This window comes from Stigmatopora nigra, chromosome 14, assembly GCF_051989575.1.
Source record: "Stigmatopora nigra isolate UIUO_SnigA chromosome 14, RoL_Snig_1.1, whole genome shotgun sequence".
NCBI classification, from domain to species: domain Eukaryota; kingdom Metazoa; phylum Chordata; class Actinopteri; order Syngnathiformes; family Syngnathidae; genus Stigmatopora; species Stigmatopora nigra.
In genome coordinates, this window is record NC_135521.1 from 9,855,839 (window position 1) to 9,868,019 (window position 12,181).

The 12,181-nt window shown below is 38.4% G+C and overlaps 3 protein-coding genes across 5 annotated transcripts in view; 1 reads left to right on the forward strand and 2 right to left on the reverse strand.

Annotated features, from left to right (window-relative positions):
• Positions 1–28: 28 nt before the first annotated feature.
• prelid1a (PRELI domain containing 1a) lies at positions 29–2,655 on the reverse strand. The gene is made up of 6 exons (XM_077732544.1): positions 2,498–2,655; positions 2,004–2,123; positions 1,181–1,406; positions 994–1,107; positions 767–845; positions 29–604 (listed from the first exon to the last, which is right to left on the reverse strand). Exons 2-6 carry the CDS (start codon positions 2,093–2,095, stop codon positions 483–485), a joined length of 633 nt encoding a protein of 210 aa, XP_077588670.1. The 5' UTR covers positions 2,096–2,123; positions 2,498–2,655; the 3' UTR covers positions 29–482.
• flt4 (fms related receptor tyrosine kinase 4) overlaps positions 2,629–12,181 on the forward strand; it is a 66,716-nt gene continuing 57,163 nt past the window's right edge. For 2 of the 3 annotated variants that reach the window (XM_077732539.1, XM_077732541.1), the window contains exons 1-3: positions 2,629–2,698; positions 3,342–3,420; positions 8,426–8,514. The gene's annotated coding sequence lies outside the window, so the exon portion shown is untranslated. The remainder of the gene's footprint in view (positions 2,699–3,341; positions 3,421–8,425; positions 8,515–12,181) is intronic. The other variant, XM_077732542.1, reaches the window with a different exon arrangement.
• Positions 4,493–9,275, reverse strand: npy7r (neuropeptide Y receptor Y7). The gene is made up of 2 exons (XM_077732543.1): positions 9,174–9,275; positions 4,493–7,436 (listed from the first exon to the last, which is right to left on the reverse strand). Exon 2 carries the CDS (start codon positions 7,396–7,398, stop codon positions 6,283–6,285), a length of 1,116 nt encoding a protein of 371 aa, XP_077588669.1. The 5' UTR covers positions 7,399–7,436; positions 9,174–9,275; the 3' UTR covers positions 4,493–6,282.

The following is a 12,181-nucleotide window of genomic DNA, read 5'->3' on the forward strand; positions in this document are numbered from 1 at the left end:
AAAGGTGTATAAATTCCTGAGCACACTGTAGTCTTAATTTTTCCTTTTTATTCACAATTTTGAGTGCTCATTTTTCTGTCAAGTACTTCAAGGCAACCATTTCAGTCTTCAGTTTAAATTAATACAATCTTTAAAAAAAAAAAAAAATCAAATAACGAGGTAAAAATCTGACATTGATTTTGCATTCAACAATAATTTGATATTTGAAACATTGACCATAAAAGCAAACATGATGGGCGACTGGAACATTTTCTAACAATTACAGCACCTGGGAGCTGATGGGTAAAGGAACACGATTATGATGGATGACACATACACAAGTGAGCTGGAAAAGGCTCGACTGGGGTTGTCATGTGGTCCACCCACCGCGTGAGTAGTTGCTTCCTCACAGAGGCGTTTAGTCACATCAGTCGACACAATGCATCGCTGCTCTAAGAAGGGTAAAATACGTAGTCTCCCCAAAATTCAAGGCAAAGAAATCATCAAACATATTGCTTTTTCTGAGCCTGTGAGGCTAAGTCTTTGGCTTTCTCCTTAGCTGCCAGGGCTGTCTCTCTTGCACGCTCTGTTGCTGCTTCTGCTAAACTCTTTGATGGTGTTTCACCTGCACAAAAACAAATCGAGAAACAATTCAAAATCTGTTTTCAAACCTATGTTTTCTCAGCTACCAAACATGTGCCTCCCCTATTCTATTCTACAATATAAAAGAACACTATAGCTGTAAAATGACTTGCAGTTAAAGTAGGGCTTTGAATGTTGTTCATACCTTGCATTTTGGCCAGCACATATTCAAATCCCTTCATGGTCTTTGTAACACTCTTCTTAAACCCTGCAAGACCAAATTCCTGCAAAAAAGAAAACACATATTCAACTATGACAGCTCCACTTAAGCCTGGGATACTCCATGTTTTTTAGAGAGCCATTTACCATTCAAAAAGCACATGCAAAACAATTATTCCATATATTTTCCTTTATGTGTCATCCTCTACTGACCTGAACAGCCCTTGAGAGACCGTAGACCTTGGATGAAATCCAAGCCTCTCGATTTATCACAGTCCAGCTGCCATTCTCTGGGTTAATACGGTATTGGCACCGCTCTTCCACAGACTGGTAGCCAAAAAAAGGAAAGCATGAGCAACATTAGTTTATTTAAAGGACCCTTTAAAAATGGTTATCATACCATAAGACGAGCGTGACTAATGTTCCACGTCAGAGTGGTCATCGTTCTGTTCTGAGGGTCCACAACGGAGTCTTCAATGATGTACGCACAACTAGCCATGTGCTTTGGAAGATAGCGCTCCATCCAGCGTGGGGCGCGGCTAGTTTTGGTCAAAAGTCGTCTGGAAATGAGGCAGTTGCTGGGAGTTACCTCTCGGAAAATGATGTCCTCAGTCAGCACGTGGTTACTTAAAAAAAAAAAAACATGACACAAACAACCAAATGGAAATTACAATAGAATAGTTGGACTAAAACATTCAAGATCATCAGCAACTGCATGTCTTGAAAAATACAATGTACGTAATCTAGTGGGAAGAAAATTAAGGGGCAGTTTTAAAATAAAGAGTTACGTTCTGGCATTTATTTACACATTATAACATAATGTTAACATGTGCTGAAGATATTACAGATAAATTATGAGAAATAATAGTGGGATTTTTTTCAAGCAAATAAACTTGGCAATTAGAGTATCTTAGTTTACTGTTTTATTCCACTCAATTGATAGGTCTTATTTATTGAATAGTTTGTAAATATTAAGATAGTCATTTGATGACATAAAATTAAATACTTTAAACACTGCATTTCCATAGATTTTTTGGCAAGAACTAGTTTCACATTATCCCCTATGAAAACACTTTAAAAGGGCGGAACCGTGAGATCATTATGGTAATACATCCATAAATATGTTTGTCATTTAAGGTTCATTAAACATGATTCAGTAAGTGTAATGTCTGAACTTCAATACAATGCAAATTAAGTCAATTAAGTCTTGACTTTAAACTCACCTGTAGGGATTTGGGTAACGTTGCCAGAAAGCAACGCAAACTTGGTCCCAGGAGCTTTTCAGTAAACCTGCGCAGCAGAAATACTTGACCATCGTTTCCTCCTATTAGTATGGCAAAACCCTGAGGAGAAAACACACAAAATATAGCCATTAAGAAACTATAACTTGATTCCACATTAGAAAAGGACAACTATTACACTTGTCAAATCTAATTCATATGCTTTACATCAGTGTATGGCGAACACTTTTTACTTTTTCCTTTAAAAAATATACTTAAGATCCTGTAACCTTAGGTTACCCATACAACAACGTTGTTATAATTAATATTATAGATATCATATCTAAAGGTGTCATGGATCGCATTCTACTGTTAGCAGTTAGCAAGGCGCTCGCTTAGCATCCGTCAAATTATGAATGAAACTAAGAATCAGACGTTTAAATATAGCTATTCTCATTTGAGAAAAAAAGAATCTTGAATAACACATGAAAAAATACCTGTACATTAAGGATCTTCATAGGGTGAATGTTTCCATCTTATTTTAAACCCTTACCAGTGCGTAAAGCAACACTGATTTGCCCGTGTGGCAAAATATGTCAAATAACACGGGGAAGACGGAAGGTCACACCCCAACGTCATATCCGGCGAAAGTGTCAATGCGATAACTTGTTTGGACCGCACGAGGGTGGAAAAAGACTGTAAGTAATCGAGCAAACTGTATAAACTCGGCATTTTACGTGGGTGACATTATTATTCATCATTCATTCCCCGTTTTGCTTATTCTAAGGGTCGTGGGGGTGCTGGATCTTATTCCAACCAAACACGTGCAGTAGGTAGATACACCTTCAATTGATTGCCAGGCAATGACAGTTCACTACGAGACAAACAACTACTCACTCATATGTAGGGACAATTTGGAGTGTTTGATCTGTACCATAAATGTTTTGGGGATGTGGGATGAAACTAGAGTACCAGGAGAAACCCCACAAAGACAATGGGAGAACATGCAAACTCCATAGTGCAAAGTTAGAATCTAGCAGGTATTGAATCATCAATCTCAGAACTGCAAGGCGGATGTGCTGATAACACATCCACTGTCCCTCTCATTATCATGCAAAAAAAGTTAGTTTTTTAAATAACTGTTACTATTAAAATGAACAATTTCACATCCAAATATTCAATATATGTCTACTAGTTTGATTTGTTTATTTTTCTGCTCATTCACTAACCCACAACCAGGGCCTTCAGTTAGTTTTATAACTTTACCATAACTCCAAAGGCCAAAGGTAGGAATAGTTGCCAAGTTTTATTGACCAAAATGTCAACTCATATATTTTCCAGACAAAGCCAGAAATGACAAAAGACAGAGGAATGAATGTCAGCGGATACTTCCAGAAAAGAATGCTGAAACTAAACCCAGGTAAGAAGGAAAAGCAGATTTTGTCTGTGGGGTGAGCAAAATCCACTTCTCTGTTTTGTTCTTTGAATCTCTAGTTATTTTCTATTCAATCTTAATATGCATTGAATTTGGAGAATAATTAATGATTGACTGTGCATGTCAATTTGAATGGTTGTCTACATATTCATTATATGTATACAAATATACATTTCTCCAGTTCTAAATTTGAGGGTTTAATCCCAGATTTGGACCTTCCTGTGGATACTTTACATGTTCTCCTCAGGCCTGCGTGGGTTTTCTCCGGGTACACAAGTTTCCTCCCACGTCCCAAAAATATGCGTACTTGCCCCTCGGTATATAACTGTGAGCATAAATGGTTGCCCGTCTATTTTTATTCTGCAATTGCCTGTCCACCAATTCAGGTTGTCCCCTGCTTGTTGCCCATAGATGGCTGGGATATGCTCCAGCACCCCTCATAACCCTTGTGAGGACAAGTGGTACAGAAAATAAATGAGTGGATAATCATAATGTGTCACTATTTTGCTCCAAATTGACCAGGAAAGTAGTTCTTTAGAGAAATTGTCAATGGGTATGACTATAAATGGCTACATCCCACCCTTGACTTTTATCAGGATGACCATAAAAATAGCCACATCTTTCTAAAATATCCCATTACAGTTAAATGCTGTGATAGTGGACTGCATGACACAATAGTTTTATGCTGCTAAGGAAATAAAAGCACATCATAACACCGCATATTGTTTAATTGAACAGTGCCATTGTAAACTATGTTTGCTTGCCTTTAAATTATAATCACTTTTAAGCACTTCCCACTGAGGAACAGAATGCTAATGAAGTAAGCATAATGACAAGGTTCTTTATAGAATATCCGATTCATGGCACATTGCATGTTGTTTTCCCCCCAGTTGATCTAGGCCAAAGACTACACATTCTATATGTGACTCTCTGGAGTATAAAGAAATGAGTAGGCTAAGCCATGAAATCCAACCTGTGGGTGTTTATATATCCATAGTCTGGCAGAGACATTTTATTTACAGGATAAGAAATACACTCTAAACATAAGCCACAATCGTTTGCTTTTCAAATGCTTTATTTGCTTTTAAATCTTCTGGTGCATTGTCCAGAAAGCAGCCCAGAAAAGTTGATGGGTGGAGTTATTTAGCTGGGCAAACTGGCTCTTTTTGTTATTGTTTGTATGGGGCTTAGAGGATTGACACCATAAGCTGTTGTCCTTGTTGTTTCTAGCCACAATGACACAATTTGAAAGACAAGCTGTCACATTATATGATTGCCATTTTTTATCATAGGTGTAAGCTGTCCTTTTGATAAAAACACACTTAGTAAAAAGCACATGCATTTTAGCAGCTGAGAGTTTGTAAAAATCTTGCATGTTTTCCGAGACAACTCATTATACTTTTTTTCTTTTTTTTTTAATACATGATCCCTTTTCTCACTTCCATAAGGAATCATGCTGGTGCAATTGATCTGAAACACTTTCAGGTCAAAATAATTAACTTCCCGTGGAGACAGCAAAGCAGCAGCAACCTTCTGTGAAGACGTAAAATGAGTACAAATGCCATTTGGTTGCCAATAAATTCCTTCACAGAAAGTCAGCACTAAAGAATCATCTTTGAAAAAATAAATTTGCCTTGTAATCAATCACAAGATGACAGCTTTTTTCCTCCAGTAAGTAGGAACATATCATTCAATAAATGCAGATGACAAATAATTTGCATCAATAAGTAACACTTTATACAGATTACGGAAATAGATAACATTATTTGAATACACTGCGTTCACTATGAACATTCACAAATGAAATAATTGCTTTACATAAAGCATGAAGTCAACTCGAGGCCAGGTGGTTGAAGTCAAGAGGCTACATTTACACCAGGGGAAGACTTAATCATGTCATTGATTAAATAATCGTAAGGAATTTTGCCTTTTACATGAAAATCATGATTGATTGATCCCATGAATTGAGATAAAATCGAGCTCAATGCTTACATACCACCAGTGTGGGATGTTAATTTAGACTCCTTTAATTAATGGAATATGTAGAACATCATGTAATGATAGCTTCATCCATGCTACCCAAGTTCTCCAGCAACCATGCAGAGGCAGACTTGCCTTAAGGCAAAAACAGGCAATTGCCTTGGGACCCAAAATTTCCCAGGTTCTCGAAATGTCCCCTACAACTGAATGCAAATGGTTCCTTTGACTAAAAGCAATATTTTTTTAGTACATCTTACGAAGAACAAAATGCTGAATCATTCATTAATGTTTTCAGTGCTCCTGTAATGCAATAGACAATTACATCATTAACTTAATTCAAAATGACTGTGTTTAGCCGACACCGGCTAATACATGTCTTCTTGCCCATTGTAGTAGTTTTGCTGTCAGTGTTAGCTAAGGAGAATATATAAGATATGAAGCAGAGTGATTGATACATTATTAATCCAAATGGTCTTCTTCTAAAAGATGATTAATTCTGTTGTCAATCAGTTAAAGCATTCAGATGGTAATTTGCAAATTTATCGTACCCAGCAAATATAGAAATGTCATACTTTGTATTAAATGATAACCAGAATAATAAAATCTTTGCAGTGTACTGATGGGAAGAGACAGTTTTCGTTAAAATCCAAATAAGTAAACCCAACACTCCATGCGGTGTTATTTTGTTTTCAATACAACAAGGACATGGAATTAACAGTTGAGAACATTCGGAAAAAGGGATGGTCAAAGCGAAAGATAGCGAGAGCATGAGAGATTCTCCAATTCCCTTCGAAAAAAATATTGGAGTCAAATGCCCATTGTGAATTTGTACTACAGTTGCAACATTTTCCATCGTCTCCCGGCTTCTCACACGGCGGTCGGCGGGTGTCCACCATTACGACCGTTGAGCGTCAGTCGTCTCATAGAACGAGTTCTGAAGGAGCCCTCGGGATGGAAAGAATCTGGCTTATCCTCACAGCGGAAAACCATTAAGAATCCATTTCTGTAGTTCTTATTCATCCAGCCGTAGAGGAGTGGGTTGGCAAAAGTGGAACACATAGCCACGATATGGAACAGAGTGTAAATCAATTTGTATTCCTCAAACCTGAGAACCAGGTCCAAATCGCTTGCCAGCTGAAATACATGAAAGGGCAGCCAGCAGATGGCAAACACCACTACAACCAGAGCCAACATCTTGGTGGTCTTCTTACGGCGCATGATGCTATCATTGCGAGTAGATGGGCTGATGTGATTCTTCAACTTGACCCAAATGCAAATGTAAGCATAACTGATGACTGCTAGTGGGATAATGTACTGTAGAAGCAGCATGGAAAGGCTGTATATTACGCCATCTCTGCCAGTCCCGTGGGGCCATTTCTCGGAACAAACGGCGAAGTTCATATTAATAGAGGGGATCTCTTCGTAGCGGTACTCTCTGAAGATGGCCAGGGGTGCTGCCAAGATGGCCGAGATGGTCCAAGTAAAAGCCATGATGAGAAAGCTCGACTGCCATGTCAGACGCTGGCCCAGGTAGAAGACGATACAACGGTAGCGCTCCAGGGCAATGACTGTCAGAGTCAGGATAGAAACGTGTACGCTCAAAGCCTGGGCGAACGGCACCATGTGGCACAGTAGCGCACCAAATTTCCACTCGTCTAATAGGGTGTAGACCAGCGTGAAGGGAAGGCACAACGTGTCCACCAGCAAGTCTGCAAGCGCCAAGTTCGCTATGAAGAAGTTGGTGACCGTTCGCATGTTCCTGTAGCGGATTATCATGTAAATTACAAGTGCATTCCCAAGAAGTCCCAGGAGGATGATGAGGGAATATGCTGTGATGAGGGTGATCTGCACCGCAAGGTGCTTGGTAATGTCGCTGTGGAAGCCATGTTGGTTTGAATCCATGCTTCCGTTGGGCAAGTTCCACAAAGCGCTTTCATCAGGTTCCAATTCTGCTGTGCTGTTAGATACATCGAGGGGGCTCATTTCTTCTCACCTGAGAGGGAAACGGGCCCACTTTGCGTCTGCCAAAAACAGGAAACAACATCAAAGGAAGTCACTGCCAGAATATTAAATGTTCAATAACAATTAGTCATATTAATTGCACTGGAATCAGAGAACCACATTATTCAATCCAAATGCAAATAACCTGAACAAAGAATGGGAATTTTAGTCCTTCCACAATCAAACGCTCCCAATTGAAGGTGAACATCAGCCCCATTTCGTTCAATGTTAGTTTCAACTATAAAGCAATTTCTTCTATTCTCTCATTATATAAAACACAGCTGAAACATGAAATAAACTGGAGTACTCCAAACCAGATATGTTGTAGTAAGTCGAAAATCCTTGCTGTTTTTCTTGCACTCCATACACACACTTTTTTTTCTTAATCCAAGAAACATCATGGAAAAAAAACATTTCAGCAAAGAGCATCACAACTTGAAAACTATAATTGCTGCCTTTCATGCCTCTTGCCACAGTTTTCTGGATTTACTTCCACCTGCTTCCACTTCAAATGAAATGTACTCATTAGTGGAACACTTTTAGGGAATAATTAATGGTTTTTTTTAAAACTTTTTTGGTACATGCACATACCTACAGATTAATAATGTCCCTATCTCTACTTTTTTCTTGTTATGTTGTGATTTTGCCTACCATGCCTTATTTGGTTTGACAACTCAATGCTGATTGGACACTCTAAATGTCCCCCTTTGTATGAGTGTAAGAGTTAATGGTTGTTTGTCTCCTTAATGCCCTGTGATTGGCTGGCCAACAATTCAGGGTGTTGTCCGCCTGCCTCTGGCCCGATGTCAGCTAGGCTAGGCTCCAGCACCCCCTGCGACCCTAGTAAGGATAAAGCGCTTCAGCAAATGAGATGAGAGAATGACTAAACAAAATTGATGATGTAAGCCATAGGATGCACCATGTACTCTTTCATCAATTAAAAAAAAGAACATTTTGGTCATTCAAACAATATTTATCAAATTAAATATCCATGACATGTCTGTTTCAGTTTCAAGATACTGTAGGATTTTATTTTCCTACTCAATAACTGACCAAACAACATAAATACAGCCATGATGACATCTGGATTCATGCAAGGTACAATTATTATTTCTGGGTAGATAAATGCATGCATATTTCTCCAATGTGTTTGATTAAAAATGGAAATGCATGCAAACGTTAGCTGCGACATAGAAAAGGCAATGTCATGCACAAGAACTTGCAGGTAATGTGCATGAGGAAGTCTGTGTGTTTGCTCTATTATGTTTACAACACAGCAGGCAGGCTGCAGGCGACAAATAATTGACAACGTGTTAATGCATCCCTCTCGGATCACCCAAAATGTCCATATAGGTCATCCAATATATAATATATAAACCTGCTGGAGTGACAGCTAAAAATTAGACTCATTTATTTAATTCCAATGCTTTTCGACTGGCCACGTGTCAGAAATGTATCCATCCTACTGCGTGCGTAATTTATCTCCATCCAAAGTGATGATAGTAGTTAGCCAAATCAATACTTCTTACGAAGCATATTTGACAGGTTCAAATAATTCTTCCCCGTGCAACCTGTGATTTACTCAAATTTGGACTTTTTTTCCTCTCTGTCATATTCCCAAATCGATCGAACAGCTGATTTTGAGGTTGCCCTGACGCAAGTGAAACGGAACAATTTGTATCCCCTTTTTTTTTTTTTTTTAATGATAAGTCCTCCTCATATTCAAAAGTTTAAAAGCACATTAAGAGTGGACTCACCTTCGGCTTTATATGTCGTCTCCAAAGCGCGTCTTGACTCGACAGTGCCATGAAACAAGGCGAGATATGCCAAGCTCCTCCCAAATTGAGCGTTTAGTGCGCATCTTGGTGGCTTACGATGCGTCCCCTAGGCGGACCGCGACATCAAGTATCCGGACAAGCCAATCGGGACTAAATGACCAAGGAAATGAGCAATTACAAATGTATTTATCGTTAGTTGTAAGCCATTAAAGCATTGAACCATGATTTTATCATTGCCTGACATTGACAACCATAGACGTCCAATTCATATAATCAGGAGGGCTGGTTATAAAGGCTCATGTTCATTGGCTTTGGCAATTCGAGAATTCCAGGAGGACTGGCAGTTTCTGTCAACCTACCTAGTTACAAATAGATGGGATGACTAACACAGTGCATTGCAGCCACAAAGTTAACTACTAATGATAAATGTCCCCACAATTAAGTAGACATTTTTAAAAGGGGGTATTTAATGTCCCAAATATCAAATTTTGAGCTATATACATGCAACATGATAAAATATGCTGGTATAAATTCTCATTTTTATTGGCTTTGGCAATTCTAGATTTCCAGGAGGAACGGCAGTCACTGCCAACCTTCCTAGTTACAATTAGATTGGACATCTATCATAGGAAATTGCAGCCATGAAGATAAGTCATTGTGTCTTGTTTTTTATAGCAAACAACATTGCTAATTAAATTGTTCTGCCATGTGTAAGTTTTGAAACTGGTCAAGGTGTGATGTCACACTGTTCCTCATGCACTTTTTGGTTAAAAAATGCCCCCCATTAAGCACACGGTATTATATAAATTTATAGTGGGACATTTGCTCCCTTGCCACACTGTTCATTGTCTAGAGGCACTTTTCTCAGTTCGTGCAACAACAAAAGCTGTCCTCGCTTGGTCCTCGGGCGACTTTTCTCCCCCAAATTAACTCTTTTGCATGGTCTCTAGATAATAACCTCCAACTTTGATGCCCCGTGTGAGTGTGTTACTATCATGTGAGTGAGTTTTTTTCTCATAGTATAAATATTTAAATAATATTTAAGTATTTTGGAAGCAGAAATTTGAACCCATTTTTACCTGCTGACTGAAATATGCCCCTCTGAGTGTTTATTTGATTTGGTTTCATTGTCATATAGTGAAACACAATATTCTAAAATCACCAAATGCATTGCCAACGACCACAAGCTCCCCACCAACACACCCTCGTCACCAATGGCCAATCAGAGCAAAGAGTATCCAAGTTGCCCAAACCCGCTGCCTATTAATGAGAAAATCTTCAAAGGGGGCAAGTAAAATAGCTTGGAAAATAACATTCTGGGCAATTTCAATGCAAATTTTACTGCAAAGCTATTAAAATGGCATTCAAAGCTATAAAAAAAAATGGGTGCTACTTCAATGCTGTGCAACTAAACAGGTTTTGAAAATCTGTACGCCATCACATAATACCATTAGATCCACGCCACCAAAAACAAGTCCATATTTACTATACAGTCAACAGCTGCGAGAAATAGGCCGATCCATCGTGTATGAGACAAGTCTATATACAGTACAGTGTTTTGCGGCCCCTCATAATCAAGCAGGAGGCAGCCTCCTATAATCCATTTTCCACACTGTTAACTTCCATCATGAGGATATACTAGTAGGCCTTATCCCAGCTGAAGGAGTCAATATATAGTTGGGTTTTATTTATCTCAAAATGGAGAGTAATTTAAATTCTATACAGTGATGAATATATTAAATTACTTAAATACATTGAAAGGCCTCCTATCATGTTGGCGGGTACTTTACTGAATTTGATAGATTGGATTTAGCTGAACCACAATCAATTTTCTTTGTAAAGCAAACAAAAAAAATGTTTTAATTCATTTTCGCTGTTGCTCAGAACACTGATACTACTACCAAGGGACGTCACGGGTGATTGCATGAGAGCAGCGTTTTACTTGTTTGTTTTCAATCGTCTCATTGGAAAATGACTCATAAGTGTTTTGTAGGAAATTGGAACAACAGGAACCCTGACGATAATATCGTAGTTTTTTTCTGTCTGAAAATTTGAATGGTTTAATTTCATTGGTGTGTAAAAATGCGTGAAATCAAGTTTCATGCTCATTCAAGAATGGGTGTCTTATAGAGCGTCAGATATTAGGCAGGTGCATACGATATGTAAGAAGATCTCATCATCAACTAGGCTTTTTCGTCTCAGACATTTCTATCGTGTATAAGCCAGGTCCATTAAGCTTTTGGCAGTTTAACATCATTAACTATTGGCATGAAGTCAACAGCAGCGAAAATGAGACAGATCCATCATGCAGACATATTAGTTACAACTGTCAGTATGCCTTAAAGAATACAATCTGCAGACAAAATGAAATACTTCCACATCATTCTGAATGTTAAGTTTGAAGCAACAATTTTCTAAACTTTGAACAACTGGATTATATCCTAAATCGCAACATTTGTCAGGGTCTATTTTGTGTATGTTTCACAAGTCAATACTTTATTTTGCTTATTTTGTTTCATTGAACACACTCTGAGTATCACCTTATTTACATATTGAAGATTTAGCTCTCATATTGATTTTATTGATTGTTCTTTGCAGTCTTTAGTCCTCTACTTTTTCGCCTCAGCACTTAGTGTCTTTGGTTTTCCTTTAAACTTTATGATTGTATCTCCCTTTTTTGTACATCCTATTCAAATTATTTTACTCTGATGTCTGCTTCAGATTTAGCGTATTTGCACTTGCCCACATAGAACATATGAGCAACACAATCATGAAATAGACTGTTATAAAGCTCCATATACAGGTCAGAGCCACATAATTGAGTGCTTACACGCGGTCAACAACCTCGATCATGCCTGGAGACCATGGCATCAGCATTTAGCAGGTCCTTACCATAAATTATGAAGCACCACATTCAGCACTTTCAGAATTGTACAATCAAGCGAGTGGTCAAGCCGAGTTCCCACAACAAAATTACTGCGATATGA

What these genes read in the sequence shown, in the direction of transcription:
- prelid1a (XM_077732544.1), bottom strand. Translation starts at nt 2,095, where the DNA reads ATGGTCAAGTATTTCTGCTGCGCAGGTTTACTGAAAAGCTCCTGGGAC. An exon ending in CGTTACCCAAATCCCTACAG is followed by an intron (nt 1,407 to 2,003) that starts GTGAGTTTAAAG and finishes TTTTTTTTTAAG; the next exon opens with TAACCACGTGCTGACTGAGG. An exon ending in TGTGCTGGCCAAAATGCAAG is followed by an intron (nt 605 to 766) that starts GTATGAACAACA and finishes GTTTTTGTGCAG; the next exon opens with GTGAAACACCATCAAAGAGT.
- npy7r (XM_077732543.1), bottom strand. Translation starts at nt 7,398, where the DNA reads ATGAGCCCCCTCGATGTATCTAACAGCACAGCAGAATTGGAACCTGAT.